The 18,915-nt window shown below is 42.9% G+C and overlaps 1 protein-coding gene across 3 annotated transcripts in view; it reads right to left on the minus strand.

Moving 5' to 3' along the window:
* grid2ipa (glutamate receptor, ionotropic, delta 2 (Grid2) interacting protein, a) overlaps positions 1-17,305 on the minus strand; it is a 25,431-nt gene extending 8,126 nt beyond the window's left edge. The window contains exons 1-12 of one of the 3 annotated variants that reach the window (XM_005925413.2): positions 16,301-17,305; positions 14,675-14,928; positions 14,252-14,584; positions 14,017-14,171; positions 4,989-5,264; positions 3,912-3,997; positions 3,763-3,832; positions 3,101-3,397; positions 2,650-2,801; positions 1,103-1,264; positions 544-650; positions 268-415 (exon numbers count right to left, since the gene is read on the minus strand). In XM_005925413.2, the coding sequence (XP_005925475.1) occupies positions 268-415; positions 544-650; positions 1,103-1,264; positions 2,650-2,801; positions 3,101-3,397; positions 3,763-3,832; positions 3,912-3,997; positions 4,989-5,264; positions 14,017-14,171; positions 14,252-14,584; positions 14,675-14,928; positions 16,301-16,382 (2,122 nt within the window). In that variant the 5' untranslated portion in view covers positions 16,383-17,305. The other 2 variants (XM_005925415.3, XM_005925414.3) reach the window with 2 other exon arrangements.
* Between the last annotated feature and the right edge of the window lie 1,610 nt (positions 17,306-18,915).

An 18,915-nucleotide genomic window follows, 5' to 3' on the forward strand; every position in this document is an offset into this window, starting at 1 on the left:
CACACACACACACACACACACACACACACACACACACACACACACACAAACGTTACCTAGGTGGTTGCTAGGTAACGTGACAACGCCCCAATAATATGTGACACCGATAAGAAATTTCAGGGCTCTAAGATGTACCTGTGTGTCAGGTTTGGGTGCTCAGCTCCTGATCATATAGGAGGTTTTCATGATGTACAGACAGATGGAGATTTTGTGTATTAGAGTAAGATTCCACTCCAGCTCCAAATGCAAACGTCTACAATCAGCTACCTGTGTTAAGGTGTATCGTAGGGGATGCCGTGCGTGACGGAGGGTCCAGATCCAGCAAACTCTCAGGGGCAGGAGGCGGGCGACTCTTCAGAGACTTGGACCTCTTGGCTGAATACATGTTCTCCAGTTCAGCGTACACTGCTGACAGCTTACATGGTGAAAATGTGCAAACGAATATATAAATATATATATACTGGTTTGAGAATTCTTATCCTAACTCTTTAATTGCCATTATTATATGCATCTTGTCTCATTAAATTGGGCATGGCTACGTACATTAGTGAGGTTGTTGGGAGTTTCAGGGAGAGAGGTACCATCCCCTGACTGTCTCTCTCCTGGAGCTAGCCTCATCCCCGTCTCCAGTAATGGCTCTGCACGGTGGCCTATGATAACACAACCATTGGAAGAACTTAGACTCTTATGAGTGAGATAGACCCAAATATAGATTCCAGCTTTGCATGTGTTGTTAGTATTTGGGCTTTGGGTGGCTTGTGAGTTAGTGAGCAGAGTGAGTGAGATCAGCAAAGAGATATACTGGATTTAGACTGATGTTACTACATGACTGCATGGGATCATGTTAAATACATTAAATAATACATTAAATATGCAAATGTAAAAGCATGTAGTGATTTCAACAAAACTGTTCATATAAAAGAAGCTTGAAGAAAATTTAATTCTGATCAATAAGTGAATTTAAACAGGACCGTGTGGACAGGCACAATGATAACAATATCAGTGCTAATGGCGTCATGATCGTGATAGGAGTCAAGCGTGCCGAGGTGGTCGGGGTGTTAATGTTGCTGCTGATGATGACAGAGACAGTAAAGTTCAGTACCCATGCCCAAGTGTGTACCAATGACCAGGTCATCAGAGCTACGTCCCCTCACACTGCTCCTGTACGTGGTCCCTGTCACCCTCATGGAACTGCTACGGCGGTGGGGCTCAGGGACAACCTCGGGCTCCGGAGGAGGGGGAGGTGGTGGTGGTGGAGGTGGAACTGGAACACACACACATGTATTGGCAATGCAGGAGTGTAAGGGGCTGCAGCACCTGGGTTGATTGCATTTCACCGAACTAGCGATTCTATTTAAGATCCCCAAAAATGACCCGTGATTATCGTCAGGACATACGTCTCTGCAGATTCTCAGTCATCCTGGTCATAGTAGTCCTAAGAGCTTGAAACGAAGTCGACTGACTTCTTTAAGTTGTTTGGAGATGTTCAAGAAGCTTCTTCAGTTCTTAAACCAAAAGATGGTGAGTCCCACAAATTGGAAAAATTGGGAAACTGTCTCTGAGGAGGTGGTCATTATGCATCGTAACATGAGCCAAGTCAAGCCATGAGTCATTGCTACCAGAGGCTTCGAATGAAGCCACAGTGAGTGGCGTATCGATTCTCAGCCTTCTTATCATATCACCTGTTGAGATCACCTGACACAAGATGTGAATGGGGGTTAAGCTGCCTTAGATGGAATCTCAAAAATGCATTGTAGGTGGCTGACAGTTGGTGTCGTAAGCAGCACCTCTGTTCAAAGATGGTGATTCACAGCGGACATAGATGACCTCTATTACTCCTCTTCTCGGTCCAAAATGTGAACACTGGCATCCTCAAAAGAGTGACCTTTGTCCTTTAGGTGCAGATGTACAGATGAATCTTGTCCTGTCGAGGTGGCTCTTCTATGCTGTGCGATGTGTTTATGGAGCGGCTGCTTGGGTTCTCCAATGTAGAGGTCTGAGCACTCCTCGCTGCACTGCACAGCATACACTACATTGTTTAGCTTGTGTTTGGGAGTTTTGTCCTTGGGATGAACCAGTTTTTGTCTGAGTGTGTGGTTGGGTCTAAAGTGCACTGGGATGTTGTGCTTCAAGGGAACTTTTTCTGCCCGATTCGTCCCGATCACCCCAAGTTTGTGTTCCAGAGGGTGGTGGGAGTCAAAGAGTAGGTACTGGTCTGTGTGGGCTTCCAGTAAACTTCAATGTTGAGGCTTCCATCCTCCGTAATACAACAGCACAGCCAGAAACATTAAATTATTTTCTTTGTATTAACTTTGCATCTTCCCTGAGGAACTTGTGAAGGCTTTGACTTCTTGAGTTTTGATTTTGACCCAGGTGTCACTGATGTATCTGTACCAGTGGCTAGGTGCTGTCTCTGTGAAAGAGCCAAGAGCTTTACTTTCCACTTCCTCCATGCAAAGGTTGGCTGCAATGGGTCTTGCTGGCAGTCTCCACTGCTTCATTTGAAGGTATGTGAAAAGTGAGACCACATCAAAGGACACTGCCGCTTCATTAGAAGAGTCTCCATCTCACACACAAACACATTTTCATAATCCATATGTAATACCAAGTGTCATAAAAATGTAAACTACAACAAATTTGTGCACTTACCTGGGGATTTGTATCCAAGAAAACGTGAAATCTTGCTCTGGCAGTGCTCTTGCTCTTCATACGTAAGCAGCTGGTAAACAAACTGCCAGATCACCTGTTTTGCTGGAGTGTCCAGCACTGGGAACACGTCCACGATCAGAGTGTCAACATTCCTGTCATTGAAGCACAGGCAACGGGACAGAGATCACCTGGCTGTCCAGTTAGAGGTCAAAGGAATAAGAGGGTAACAGGAAAATTTGAACTCAGGTGTATGGCCATCATCTATGTAGTTGGCCCAAGTTATTGAACTGAACTGAAATCCAAACCCACAACTTAATTTGCTTCTAGCTGAGCAAAATATAACCATATTAATATATTACTAGCAATATTATTGAGTCACTAGCTTTCTCTATCTCCCCCACAATCTATGGTCTCTATCCATACTCTCCTTTTCTCCCTGTGCTTTGCTTACCTATGCTGGAAGAAGTTCTCCAATGCTTTGCAGATTGTGTATCTCTCCTGAATGGTCAGCAGGTGCTCCAACTGCTGCCCAAAGGTGCGACCCTGAACCCTGATACTGGGAGGCAGAATCTCTGCCACCCACTGGAGGGAGCTGAGCACAGGAGAGCGGGCCCGTTCTGTAGGAACGCCGCCTCCTGCAAGGTCCTGCTCTGCAAGGGTAAATGTAGGCGGCCCATCCTCCACTACCAGTGTGGGCATGGCACCGCTTCCCTGCAGCATGGACACTACCTTTTCATGGGAGGAGGTCCTGCAGGCGGACAGATGGTATCCAGGATGTCAAAGGCATTTCTACCAGTTATTTAGTAGAAAAGCTAAAACTTAATATTTAGTGATGTCACTACTACTTATGCCATCCAAATAACCAGTAACCAATGAATGAAAAGTTGATTTGGGGGGTACTTTCTTGTCATATTTTGTCTTACTTCAGTCTTGTAATATATTCAAAGGCTCCAAATTTTACAAATGAAAAAAATATCTTTAACAGTGGGACCATAACAACATGTTTATGCTAACTTCCTATCACTTTTCTTCTTTTTTATTTCTTTACAAGCAAATTGCTTTAGGATTTGCACTGTTTTATGCAAAGAATATGTGCAGTTTATGCAGTTCAACCTCATGTCCAGTCCATTGAGAAACAGGATGCGGTCTCCTGGTTTTAGACTGGCTTTGTCTGCAGGACTTCCTGAAGAACAGAGAAGGAATGACAGACAGTTTACCTATATGGAGTTCTTATTGAAGTCCATTATCTGCTTCATTCTTACCAGGGATCACGGAGTCAATCCACACTGGAGCATGGCCTCTGAGAGTGAAGCCAAAACTCATGTTGCCCTTGCAAACTCTCACTGTCCTAAAGAAGCAAATTTAAGCTTCAGTTAACAACCATACTCAGAGCTCCTTTGTTGTAAAAGAAAAGCAGGTCACCTGAAATAATCTATCACATTCAGGGGCTAAATCAGCACGACTGTAGTAAATATTAGAAAACAGGTTACAAGAAAGCCCTCTTAAACTTTTAAACATCATTATAATAACATCCAGTGGACAGAAACTGTTACAATAAATGGGGTAAAGTTCATTAATTGTCAAGCTCAGTGAATGTAGCCTTGAGTCACATAACATAGTTAAACATAGTTCGTCTGCCTTTTCTGAAAGAAGCTGAGCAGACTTCCATATTCAGCACACTACTTTAAATTCACATCCTGCATGAACAAGCCTACTTAAATATGGACAATCTGTCCCCAGGGAGCTGTATAACGAGGAGATCGGGAGTGTCTTGTGGCGGTTTACTCCCATAACTTTAGCAGAAGGTGAAAGGGTGCTTAAATCATGTTTAAAGGTGTTTTTCAAACACCTCTCAGCATTAAATCTTTAAATGAGTTTATATGAGTGGAAAAGCGAGTGACGTCAATTCATGATGAAAAACGGCATCACTGCAGGAAAAGAGAGCAGGCGTGACTGTCCTAATAGGTTTACGTCGCCACTGGTTTTACCACTTAAGGGTCTATTTTTCACTGAAATCCTACATGTTCCAGTTTAAATAAATTCCCTGCTTACACCGAGACGGCGGTTCAGGCAGTTTTGGGGGTTTTTTTGGAAAGGTGCAGTGATCAAACATAGGAGGATAGACAGTTATTTAAAGAAACTGGCATCTTGAAGACTAAAAATGACATACACTGTGTAGCTGAAGCCAGCACACTCTGGAACTGATTAAATGTTAGCAGAAAAAATCCATATTTCTTATACTGCTCATTATTTTTGCAGAGGTGGGACTTGTGCACCTCTATCTTTTTGCTCTAAATAAACTTTAAGGAAAACCAAAATCATTGTTACTTAACACAGACCTGCAGTTTGTGGTGGTGCCACTGGAGTGGCCAGCTATGAGTGACGTGGTCTTGCGCATGCCTCGGGCAGGGGGTACCACACCTTCCTCTGCGTGGGTGCGTGGCACTGAGCTGGCGCGGGTGGAGACAAGAAGGCGTTCGGGGTGATCCTCGCTTCGGCTACGGCGAAGGTGGCTGCGGCTGGGGTCACTAAAGCTGCGCCCCTTCAGCCGGCTCATCAGGCTTTGGGAAACCACTTCGTCAAAACGCTCCCGGTGCTTCTTGGGAATGAAGATCCTGACAAACATTGTGGGATCAGAACAAACCCCAGAGAGACTGGATAAGCTTTTACAGCAAAGGAGGAGCAGTTTCCAGTTCAGCTTCTCTTGTGTTCAGTCAGTACCCAGCAATCTTTTTTTTTTTTACATTTGTACAAGAGATCAGTATCATATATAATAAAAACAAGCAGTATTTCACCCTAAACCTTCTAAACAAAAATCATATTCTCTATACTAATGTCTCAAAACATCTGTTGTCCGAGGTATCAAAACTGCAGAGGGATTCTTGTTCTGATTACGTATTGCTCCAACAGCAGGATCCACTTAATTGGCTTAAAAATAGTTCAATCCGAATCATCTCATGGGAGTGTCGAGGCAAGCAGAAAGAACTGGTCCAACATCTGAGTGTGTGTGTGTGTGTGATTTTCGTGAGAGTTTGCATGTGAGTGAGAGAATGAAAGAGAGAGACGAGCTTTGTTGTGTGATCCTGTCACATTGGCGGCTGCAGGTAAAAGTGTTCAGTATCAGTGACAGCTCACTGCTAATATACGAAATGTGAGGAAGCTCAGTGCAAGAGCCACCTCTGGGAGAAAGCACTTCATTCCCCCCCTACTACTGTTATTTTGCCCTCCCATCATCTACTCCAAATGTGGGTTTTTTTCTTCTTAAAGGAAAAGCAAACCCTCACATCAAGTTGCCATTAAATTTAGTGTGTTAAAGGGTGTGTTATGAGGGTAGTGCACCCAGTTCCCCCGATCTTTTGTATGTTTCATGCACAGAGATTAAAAAAAAAACAGAGTTGTAATTTCTTTTTCAAATAATGAATCAAGCCAAAGAGAGCTCATATTTCAGATGCACAACCTCTCAGAAGCTTTGCGTGCATCAAAAAACTTGCTGCTATTTATTTGATACAAATTTCTCCCTTTAATGCCTACATCATGAACCTGATTTTTTCCAAACTGCACAATACATTTTTAAGCAATACACTGCTAAAAAAATTAGCCAAATATAGCAAATATATTTATGATATATGGAAATTATTTTCTTAATTTGTCAGAAGAACACCCTATTTTCCAAAGATTTGAATTTTCTCACAATTATTTCATGGTTCAGGCTTTGAAGGGTTATGATCTTTAGCATCAGCTTTAAACACTGATAAAGAACCATTTTCTTACGGTTTCTACTCACACCCAAACCTGACATTTGCCACTGATCTTTTTAGATTGCTTGAAATGTCTGGTCCCATTAAACTCTCTTGCAGTCTTAGTGCTGTCTGCTGGTTTATATTTGGCCAATTATCTGCAAGAACAAGAAAATTGCACAACAAAGCAACAGAAGTGACCTAGAAATGGAAGAAATATTGCCAATAACTGTTTTGGAAAGTGTTCTATCGTGTGCTCCTTCTTTAAATATAGGGCGCTCCTCTGTTACACATACGCGTGCACCTCCCCGCCACCTTTTCTCTTTTGCATATCTTCCTCCCCATCCTGCCTACAAAATGATGCTCCCTCGATTCTCAACACAACTCTCTCTATCTCTCTAACTTCACCGTGAATCTCCTGGGTGCTTCCACTGTTGCAGAGCAGGAAAGAGTGCTTTGTTTTTTTTCAGAGTGCACCAGTTCCAGTGTGGCTCCATGTACACAGCATAAATTCTGATTTAAATCCCAATAAGGCTCAGCGGCGCACTTTGGATTTCAAAGCTGTCACAGTGATTTTAGAGGTACATTTGGGAATATCGTTAGGAGGCAAAGATTAGATTATTCTCAGTTTTGTAGTTTCTTAAAAATCCTTGCTTATGTAGTGTGTTGCCTTCATACCAATATCTTAAGATGCAAAGCTGAGGGAATATAGATATTCACTCTCTAGAGAATTATTAACACAAAGTTATGACTCACTTAAACTTAAAGGTTTTTACAAGTGCACACTGATATACACCAGACCATAGCTTTAATTAAAACCAACCTGGAACACTGCACATTGATCGGTATCCAAAACCCAGCTATGCACAGGTGTTCCAAAAATACAGACTGAGACTTTTAAAACTTCTATAAATGAGGTCATGCACTCCCAAACTGTATGTTAAACCACTACCAACATCCAGTGCTCATCATCCACAAGAACAAAACACTCAGTTTAATACAGTCTCTAGTTTTGTACTGTTGGTAAGACTTGTGACATTTATTTTGCTTACTGGTTGCACCTGCAGCTTTCATACGGTTTATTACATTTATACAAGAACAAACCTGCAGTACACTTGTACGTATATTACAAGCATAACTCAAAGAGCACAAAGCCAGAAGCACTGCAAAATTACAGTTTGCTTTTCCACAGTGTCTCCTGGTACAGAAATTATTCCACCTTGACTCAAACACACTCACAAATACATATGGGAACTAACTGCTGATTCGCTGTATGTTTTTCAACCTCATTAACACTTAATGACTCTCGTGGTCTAACCCAGCCATGGACAGACTCGCAGCATCATCAGGTATTTTCCCTTAACTTGAATAATGGAAAAGCAGTCTGGATGCTTGCAGTCTCACTGACATAAGACCAAACCCATGAATACACAATGCACTTAATTATAGTCACTCTTATGCAAACCTTCTTTGCTTCACTGAAGAAAGACACACTAGATAAAGCAATGCTGCACATTTTTTTCCTATTCACTGATGTCAAAAACTGATTTATAACTGTCAGTTACACCCATCATCAGGGAAAAATGGAAACATGAGTGAGTGAGTGAGTTGAGGTGGTAAAGTTGCTTCAGTGACTATCAGATAATTGGTTTTTCATGTAACCAAACAGTGTAGTATGTCAAGAGGCGTTCCCCATGGTGCAATCACGGGCCCACATTAACTTTATCAAAAGAAGCTCTCTTCACATACTTCACAGATACAGTGTTTATTAATGCACAGAACATTGTTGAAGACTTGTGTTGAGGCTCATCTGGAAAATGTAGCTGAAATACAGAGTCTTTACAAAAGATTCAAAGACTGTAGTAAATACATGTCCACTTTCACCACAACCATAAGGTCTTCCTGTTTCCTCCTGCCTGGCAGGTCTCTATTCAACATAATTTGTCCAATATATTCACTATCCCTCCTGTGTATTTGTCCAAACCATCTCACCCTTGCCTCTTTAACTTTGTTTCCAAGTCACACTACCTGAGCTGTCCCTCTGATGTACTCATTTCTATTCCTGTTTGCTCCTGGACAGCCACAATAAAATTTCCTAGCATCTTCAACTCTCCCTACCTGTTTTCTTTTAGTGCCACCACCTCCAAACCATACATCATAGCAGGTCTCACTACCATCTTCTAAACCTCCCCTTTCCCTTTTACTGCTTTCTGTAGCATGTTGGGACAACCTCCTCAGTGTTATCAGTGACACAAATTCTTCCATAGGTAATGCTTCATCCACCTAAATTCATGTTAATTATGAACCCAAAAAGGTGTGTATGAGGGTGACAATGATTAAGTGCACTGTGCATTCATGCAGCAAAAAGTCAACTCTTCCCTGAAGGGCAGCAATGTGTTCTTCTGTAACACCAGATTGCTTGGTACTGCTATTCCAAGGACCATGCTCCAGTTATAAACAGCAATACATAAGAGAAAACAGTATCCATCCAAGCCAGCAGAAAGCCAGAGTGAGTGACAAAGAAAGAAAAAGTAGGAAGAAAAGGAAAGACAGACAAGCAGGAGCTGATGAAGTAACGGCAAAAAACGGAAAAGAGACTGATATGAAGACATGAGCTGTAAAATCTGATAGTGTCATGAGACTAGAAAAGAAAGAAGGCAGAAAACTAGAGCTCTTTCTAGGCCAGGGTCATATAACTATTGGGAATGAAGTTGTATGTTCTGCGCTTACACCCTATGTAGGCCATTCAACTTTCCTGAAAAACAGTCATACATCACCATGGTTCCCCGGACAAACGGAGTTGGGGGGAAATACAAAACAGAATGGGGCCAGTTTTTACACGTTTATCACATTTCATTCTGTCAGTTATTGGTTTCTTTTGCTGTCATCGCCTCTACTCCCTCTCTACATCCCTGTACTGTAACTCCGCTGAAACGATCCGACCTACGTCAAAGAAACTTCTACTTGTAAAAAAAAAAGAAAAAAAGTTTAGCTTAGCCAAAACAAGTGAGCAGAAACTTCAAAGCTTCCCTCCAGTGAAGCTGGATGTAGGCCTTGGGATGCCCTCAATTATAAGGAGGGCGAGATAAATCTATAATTAGGTCTGAGGGAGGGGTGGATCAAGGACATGATGCACAGAGGGATGAGTGACAATTGCAATCAGCTGGGAAACTCAGTGCAAGAAAACCATTATTATCATCATCATCAGACCCACTTCTGATCAGCTAATTTAACAGCTGGGCCAAGTATGAATCTGCAAACAGGAATCACACTATGTGACACGGTGAAGTTAAAATAAAGAGTGAAATTAAAAAGCCTCCAAAAGAAAATGCAAAAGTGGTTGTTGGGAGATGTCAAACTGAGTTTTGCTAAAATCTAGAGGCTTTCTCATCCCAGCTGGAATCTGATATTTCTAGTTTTGACATTTTCACATGCTAACACAAAGAGTAAAATTGATCATCATTACACACCTTGATAACAAGCCCACCAGATATAGTTGCGCAGCAGCGCTCCAGCAACTTCACATACAGCTCAGCACAACAACACAAAGCACAGTGAACACTGTTCTGAGATCAAACAAAAAGTGCCATACCGAAAGTGTCTGGAAAGGCTCCTATCCCTTCCCATGGCTCTTCAGGGCTTTGAGGAAGTGTCTGAGCTCAGTTAAGCAATGCAAATGCCTTCCCTCTGTCTCAGTTAGTCCCCATCTAGTTTTGAACAAACAACTCTCCCGGACAAAGGAGAAAGGAGAGAAAGATGAGAAACGCAAAGGTGTCCTGGATCTCAAAGGTGCCTGCTGCAGGCTCGGAAAGCAGCCAGATGAAGAACGAGACCAAATGAGAGAGAGGGAGGGAGCAATCTATAAGAGTGGCTGTGGTTTAAATCCTTCCACACCTCCAAAACATCCTCAGGCAGCATCATTAGCTCTTCTCCAACTTCATGTTTGGGGGAGCACTCTTTGTGCCTTCCCATCCTTTATCCTCGTCCTCCACAGGCACCAAAAGACAGAAGCAAAGGCTCGAGGTCAACACAGGGTTGTCTTCTTGGTCTCGGTTAAAGGATAATCCTCAGTATTGACTTGTCCATCATTCAGCAGTGAGAGGTAGTGAGTGACAAATCTTCTCTTCCCTCAGTGGAGGAAAGAAAGAATGACAAGAACAGAGGAGTAAGTGAGGAGGGAGAGAGGAGAGAAGTGGAGAAGAGTGTGGAGCCCCAGTGGAATTTCATAGGCAGGTCAGCACAATGAAACCGTAATGTGCATAAGTGAACATGCAGGAAGTTTGGCAGTTGTGACTGTGTGATTCATCCCTATTCATTACATGTATGCTAGGTAGGAAATGTATCCAAACTGGTGCAAAAACTACCAGAAAAGACTGATTCATAAAGCAGAAGCTGAAAACATTTTGGCACTCAAACACAAAAGGATGTGAAAGTCTAATTAATTCACACCTTTGAAGTCTATATATGGATGCAGTGTCAGACAAAGGCTGACACTTCACTATACTCACAAGTTATCAAAACACTGCACAGCCACATGAACAAAAGAGCTAATAGGTACTCCCAGCTTGTCGCTAATTTCAATTGTTAAGCACTTGCTGACCCCTGGGCTTTACAGCATTTAAGAATTGACACCGGCAAGTGCGCCAGAAACCTAAGAGAGACTTTATTAAAAGAAGTAGGCTGCTTAAAAATAGAACACATCCTTTGGGAGGAGGGGAGGCGAATCAGCGATGGGGACAGAGGCAGACTGAGCAGCGTGTGGCCCAGCTGGTCAAGTTTTCACAAGGCGGACAAAAGAAATAGTTTCATGAGCTGTTAAGCACACCTCAGATCCTCTGACACAGACCCCTCATTATCAGAGGGTGGGTGGAGTGTTCTCACATTCGTGTGTAAATGCATGTGCATGAGTGTGTGAGGGCTGTCGTAGTAAGTAACAGTGATTGAGGGACACAGACCGGCAGATTGGGTGGCAGAAGGAGAGCAAACACTTGATTCTCCGCGCTCAGAACGACGACACAGGCACCAGGCTCATGACGGAGCACACTAATAATCGTATATCTTGCTGTCGGGCATCTTAATTCCTTAGTCAGCGGCTTGGATTCCCAGTACAGCTTTTCAGATCACTGTGATTAGGAGTTATAGCACAATCAGTATACTTAATGAGACAAAAAAGGCATTCAGTATCAGCAAATTCAGGCTAGGGTAACAGCTCTGAATAGCTCCGTCATGCTGATAAGTTAAATGCAATAAATGGGGAACACAGTTTACTAGTTAGCACCAAAATGCATCTGAAGTTATAAGAAAGGTCACAAGCAAATAGCTGAAATTATGACAATTCATTGTGAGGGGATCATGCACTCAATTTTGTGGACCTTGTTCTAATCTGGAGATTTTTCACTCAAAACGAGCAATGTAAACCTCATGGTTTTAATAAAAGGTGCTCACTGGAAAGTCAAGCCTATAAACTGCAGTCAGAGGGCTTTTTCATGGGGAACCATGAAAGTCTGAGCAAAATTAGCTAAGAAGACATTGCATTCATATTACAAATTTCATTGTCCACAGAAACTGTTTACATCGACCAACACAACGCCTGAGGCACAGCTCCTGGAAGCACAACTCCATACGGCTCCCACCACAGACAAACTAAAGATTCAGCTGAAACATAAAGACCTTTCTTCTAAATGTGGAATATAAAGTTTATTTTTAGCCTTTCTTGAGACTACAAACTCAAAAAAACCCTTTCAAATCTTTTTTTTTAGCTGTAGGCAACATAACAGGCAGACACAAAGACAAAAGTGTGGAACGTAGCACATGTACATCAAATCCTTTCAAGGTTATAGCATTCCTGATTCAGCACCACAGTATGGAATTGTGGGTAAAAGAAGGTAGAGTTGATTTTTTTAAAGACAGACTCAGACAATTATTGTTAGAGTTATTGCTGAAAGTGAGAAAAACAGCTCAACAGTCCTCAGTCCTCTATGGGTGCAGCTAATGCATAATTGATGGCTCTCCTGTGGACAACAAACATTGCAAACCATTTGTTTTTCCCAGGCAGCTTTCTAAGGATGGAAATGAGCCATCAGTGCTGTGAGACAGACATATGTGTTCAAATGAAACTGAAATGGCTGGACAGCAGCTTTGTTTTTTTAGCTGCAGGTAGAACAGATTCGTCACCAAAAAAAAACGAGGCACAGGGAAAACTCATCACTAATTGATTGTAACAAGTCGGCCGTCATAGAGTGCTTTAACAGCAGTGCAGTTTACTTGATGACCAATCAGAAATGACCACACACGACAGATGCCAAGGAAGGCAAACTCAATGACCAGTTACATGCTGAAAACGCTCTGAAAATTAATCGTGACAAATTGTTCGGTACTCACCTGAGACAGCAACTCATAATGTCTCCCAGTATGGAACTTCAAAGCCACGACTGTGTGGATGGAGATTGAGCATCTGCATGTTTCACTGTGTGTTACTATGTGTGCAAAATCTCATCCACCGGCAGCAAACTGGCTGTAGCAGCTAAGAGCTGTATGCAGAGGAGGGAATAAAGAGCATCCAGTAATGTGATCCACACAAAAAACTGGTGCGTGTATCAAAGAGTGCATCACAGCTGACAGGGAGATGTGGGAAAGAAAGAGACCAAGCGAGAAAAAACCAGAGTGAGAGTGAAGTGAGCAGAAAAGACAGAGAGAGCGGAAATGCAAGCGTGTGCAGCTGTGTTGTGGTTTGGGTTTTGATTTTCCAATGATTGCTGAGAAGGAAGAAATGCAATATTCGGCGGTCACACTTCTAATCATACGCTTTTTGCATACTATACCTGAGGTGGGGGGGAAACAGAAGAGTGACATTCAAGCACCCAAGAGCAGTGTTAGACATAAAAGAAACTTATTTATGTGTGGTTTTGACGTGTCCCTGACACAGTAAAATGCTGAATGAGCAAGCAAGAGGCAGGGTACAGCAGTCACACAGCACTGTTCACAATAACAATAAAATAAATAAGAAAATGAAGTGCCATAATAGCCAATAAAAAGGCACCGTAAGACACGATGAAATAAACAGGTCTTTTAAAAATAACTGAATAATAATGATTCAATAAAATTCCCCATAAACTGGGGAACAACTAACAAATTCTGAGCCTGTGAAGACAGCGAGCAGCAGTGTATTTTGTAAGAAGCTGAGATAAGAAAAAAAAACTGGCTGTTTAGTGCTCTGTATGTAAATACAAGAATTTCCTGAAACATATTGGAACCATTGTAAAGACTATAAAATGTGAGTACGTGAGCTTGCATTTTATACAGCTTGGAGTAGTGAAAGAGATGATTATAATCCAAGTCTAAATACTAAATATCATATCAGGTTTGGCTTTGGTCTGAAACCAGATGTAAAAATGACCAGAACTGTGTTGCACTGTGAGTCTCCCCCTCATTGGTATTCCAGGGACATCTAAGTACGGGAGGAACAGTTTTAAGAAACTCCCGTTTTTCTGAGAAAGTGTTGTTAATCACTGCATAAGAAGAAGTAAATCATTGAAGCCAATCTTCTTGAAAGATGCACATGGCATTTAGTCAGGCTTGTTTTACCCCCAAGTCTCTCTCTGATTGCATATCTGGGTGAATGAATAGCTACCTGACACTGTCAATCAGTTGCTGATGCTCCTCGGTGATCAGAATATCAGGCAGGGCCTCAGCCAGACTCTCCACATCCCTCTCAGCAGCGTACTGCTTTAGCACCTCAAACAGCTGTTCCTTCACATCTGGCTCCTCTCCTAACACTTCCTCCACCTGACAGAGAAAGAAAAAAAGGCATCATTAAATATGTTAAGTTTCAATTCAAAACATGCAGAAAAATGATAGAAAATTACTTTTTTATTGAACTCCATGGCCTTGTGGGCCCGGCTCTCCCTGACGCTATCACCGCTCTGTGACAGCACCCTCATGCTGCTGCTCAGCCGCTTGGGTCGACGAGCCATGCTGAGCACACCCAAACGCAGAGGTCGTCCCTGAGCTGCTTTTATCATGGCGGCTGCTGTTTCGTGGTGCTTCACTGGAATGCCGTTGACCTCCATGACATAGTCCCCTGCCTTGAGGCCACTGCGGCCAGCTGGACCATTAGGCATGCAGTCCTCAACCATTAGGGGGCTGTCTCCCACAATGGTGAAGCCAAAACGGCCATCTGGGCCAGGGTTGATGTCGATCTGAGAGGGCAAAAAATGAATAAAGTTTGCCACCTTTGCACCGTCTTCACCATTGTAGAGCTGAATGTGGGTTATTGACTTTCAGCTGACCTGTTCAATCCGTGACACCACCCCGATGCTCGGTGGGACCGTCTTGAGGGTCTGAGCCAGAGCGATCAGCGCCGGTGTGCTGAGGTTGGTCACATCCTGGCCCTCTATGTCCACCACCTGGTCACCGGGCTGTAGGCCAGCCAGGTAGGCACTACTGCCTTCTACAACAGACAGGATATAGCTGGGCCCAGTGCCTCCAAGTCGGAAGCCAAATGCCTCTGGCCAGTTCTGATTGGTGGCTGGGAGGCCGAGGTCTGGATAACAGAGAGAGAAATAAAACTTGGAGAGACGCAAAGAAATAGCTCATTTATACATTTCTTGGGCGGAATTAGGTATTAACAGAGCAAAGCCTCAGACTCAAAGATGGTTATATCAATAGGCACTTTACGAAGGGGTGAAACCATCTCTGCTTTACTGCTTATCGCATGTTCTGAAAGCATAAAAAAAGAGCATTTTTTTATGCTCCTAATACAGTGGAGGTGGTTGCGAGCTGTAGAATAGAGGTCAAACCGACTGTTTAAATGGGCCAACTGAGATATGGAGCCGCTTCTAGCTGTAGCAGCAGGTGCACTGGTCTATTTAATGAAACTGCAAAATTTCAAGGCACTCTCTCTGTTTTAGAAAGATTGACTTTTAATAAACCAAAGGAGGTTATTTATGCCTGCTGCTATCTAGCCCACATGTCAAACCAGCGGCCTTCCCCTGGTCACTGGCCTCATTAAGCTGCTGTAGGTCTCCCAGTAGAATCACTCGTCTTCCACAGCCATCCGAATGCATCGAAGATATATGTAGGACATTACTGGGACTGTTTAGTGCACTTTGACTTTACGTGTAGATGCTTTTATTTTGTTCCATAATCTTTGTCTATGTTCTTGTCTTTTGCAGCATCCATATTTGTATTTGTATTACAGTGTTGCTTATTAGAACCAGCTAATTTGTACATAGTTGTCATGTATGTGGCCAAGATTGAAAACTTAGATGCAAGTTATTTGATCAAACAAGTCAAGCCAGTGCCGCTACTCCATGAAAAATATAAATTATGACATCATGATCCCAAGGCAGAAAACCGGAAAGGAAAACACATTAAAAAATATTTACCAATCGCAACAACCAGCACCAAAGAATTGTTTTTCTTCTTGCAAATGATTCGTCTTGTAAAGACACAGAAAAGAAAAGAAAGAAAGAAAAAAGACTAATTAAAAAGCTCAAATTCTCTGCAAGCCTTTGTAAAGTAATCTGAAAATGTCAGACTCTACTTCAAAACAAGACATAAAAAAACAGATCTTACCAGAGCACAGGGATGAATATTCAGGGCGGTGAATACAATACATATATACAGACTCAAAAACCCACAGAGTTTGATCTCAGAAACAAACAGTAGCTGATTAAGGCTTTGAAACAGACTGGAAAATCGTTACTACTGAGATGTGAATCATAATCTTCTCTCCCTGCAAGAACATAAGCGGCACTATCGAGACTTTCTTGTCCTTTTCTCTCCGGCTTGTGACACAGATACACATCTGAGCTCCAGGTCCTTTTAAAGCTTCCCTCTTTATCTGACTTCCACTAGATGAAACACCTCGGGAATAGCATAAAAATAATTATCATTCTGAGAAATAGACTTACAGAAATCTTTGGAGGCACTCCGAGTTCCCGACTTGCTCTGGCGCAGGGAGAAGCGGCCCTTTCTGCTCAGGAAACGCCTCATCCTTGCCCGGCTTGCGGCAGGACACGTTCCAGCCAGCCTATCTTCACCCCCAGCTTGGGGGCCGATGCAGCCAAAGAGTGTCCCAGGACACCCTCACGCTGCTCCTCACCTGAGCTCACTACCTCCAAAGGCTTCTACCCACGTAAGTAAATCAAGTGTACCTGAGAGGTCACATTTGGAGATTACGTAGGCCAGTGCCTCCCCCTGTTCTCAGAGAAGTAGCAATCTGAGGCAGTGGTGGTGGAGGCTGGAGGAGAAGGGAGAGTGTCTGAAAGTCAGGTTCTCCATCCTGGGTGAAGCAGCCTCAGTCCAAACCCTGTGGCTGACGATCAGGAAACTGGGACATGCACACTTGGTCCTGAAATGGTTCTTTGCGAGAAAAGGTACAGCGAAGCCCCATTTTTCTATAAATACCTTTCTCTCTCTCACTCCCAGCCTCTCTCTGTCTCCCTCTGTAGCTCATGTGCATGAGGCCCTCTCAGAGGGCTGAGGGATGACCCAGAAACTGTAGAGTATGAGCCAGGGACACGTCTCTGATTATAGCATCTGTGCTAACCTTGCTACTGGAGCACTGGTTACAGAGATGGAGCCTACAGATAGGCTCAAGGTTATACACACATCAAATACAACAGTGGTTTTTTGGAGGTTTTTTTTTTTTTTTTTTGGCTAAGCCAATCATCCACAGTGAATTTGCCACAAGACCACAGGGCTAATGGATCAATAGATCCAGTTTGTCTCTGTAGGAATTGTGACAGAACAGTGGTGCTTTCATGTTACAAAGGAGCCACAGCAGTGGATGCTGTGCTTTAGGTGTGTATGCTTTCAAAACAGGTAGGATTCCCAAAACGGCAGGTGGTGTTCACTCTACAGCAGTGGTAGGCAACCTTTCTGATGACGAGTGCCATCTAAAATTTCCTCAGAAGTCAGTGTGCCATATGATTGCATTAGCAATAAATTTAATAGCGCTCTATATTAATAGTTACACACTATATAGAACCACTTTATAGAATTATATTTGTTCACAGCTATCAGCAAATAGTTATCAGCTATTTTGAAACAAAAAACGACTTTTTATCCATAACAGCAAATGAACTGTACAACAGAAAATACAAATGCTATTTATGGTCTCCTCACAACAATGATAAGAAAAATAAACTGAGCCAATATGGCATGTCTGTTAATACACTCTGATCTCTGGTCTCCCACTCAGAGACACAGGTCTCCGAGTGTCCAGCATTCAGACACTCATGTGAGAGAAAATCTGCTCACACAGATATGTAGAGCCAAGTACTGTCAAAAAGGCCTCTGCAATGTTCTGAAGACAGTTAAACTTGTCAGGTAGTGATGCCCAGCAGGTAAAAATGCAAGCTCCATGAACACACACAGCTGTGCATTCCAGCTGCTTCGATGTTGCATTAACTGGCATTAACTCAGCCAGTTAATGCGAGAGAAGTCTAGCTGCTCATTAAAGCTTTCTGGTTTGATCAGAAAATAAAACATTGGTCCATACACCTGAAAGTCGCAAAAATGCATTGTGTCTCGAGTCTACGGATGTATCCGTGTATTTCTTCCTTCCCTTATAACTTCCCTTCAACTCATTAATGTCACCTAAACGGTAAACCTGTTTCTCCATCACCTGTTCAGCTCTGATGATTCAGTAAGGACATCTCCTGGTTTCATTTTCATGTTTCCCTCTCAACACACATCCAAACAGACATCATGACCAGCAGCTTTACAGCTGTGGCTCCAGCAAACATCAGCTGATACTGGAAATTAATATTAAATCAATTCTAACAACAGCTGATCAAGCTTAAACGTGCTGCTGTTGTTTAGCGCGACATCCACTGATTTCCTCTTTCTGGCGCAAGGCGGGCGATAAACAAACAAGAGAGAAAAGCCGATCAGCTGATCATTGATCAGTTTCATGATTGAAGTAGCAACAGGAGAGGGAGAGGAAGAGAATGAGAGAAGAGTCAGTCACGGGGCAAACTGTGTTCCTTTTCACCTCAATACGAAACGCGTAATATTTTCTCTGAATACGGGACATTCCGTCTTTTTACAGGACGGTTGGCAACTCTACTAACTAACCTTATGAATAAAATAAAGTTCACTATCAGTAACATCATAGCACCCACCCAGCTGCAGTACCAGTTGTTGTAACTGACTGTAAAAAGTCAGCATAACGAAAATAAACTCCACTTAAACTTGGTTTATATCTGACCCAGAGAGACTGCAGGTCATAACTCCTTACCTGAAGTTCAGTTCACACTCGGACCGGCGGCCGCCTAGGGGCTCTCCTCTTGCCTCCCCTTTCCCTCATCCACCTGCTGGCCTCCACCACTTGCTAATGTTACTGAATCTGAGGAAGCTCAGCCATAGCCACCACCAAACTACTGAGTTATTTTTACACACCGGCCAGCATCTGGCCAATCCACCATCTTTCATTGTTTATACCGTTACAAAATAAATAAATTATCGGCCCATAATCACCATCGGCCAGACTAGCTATGGTCGTGCCATCAGTTAACCCTTC

Source organism: Haplochromis burtoni, unplaced genomic scaffold (genome assembly GCF_018398535.1).
Source record: "Haplochromis burtoni strain Fernald_Lab_line unplaced genomic scaffold, NCSU_Asbu1 Contig_81, whole genome shotgun sequence".
Lineage (NCBI taxonomy): Eukaryota > Metazoa > Chordata > Actinopteri > Cichliformes > Cichlidae > Haplochromis > Haplochromis burtoni.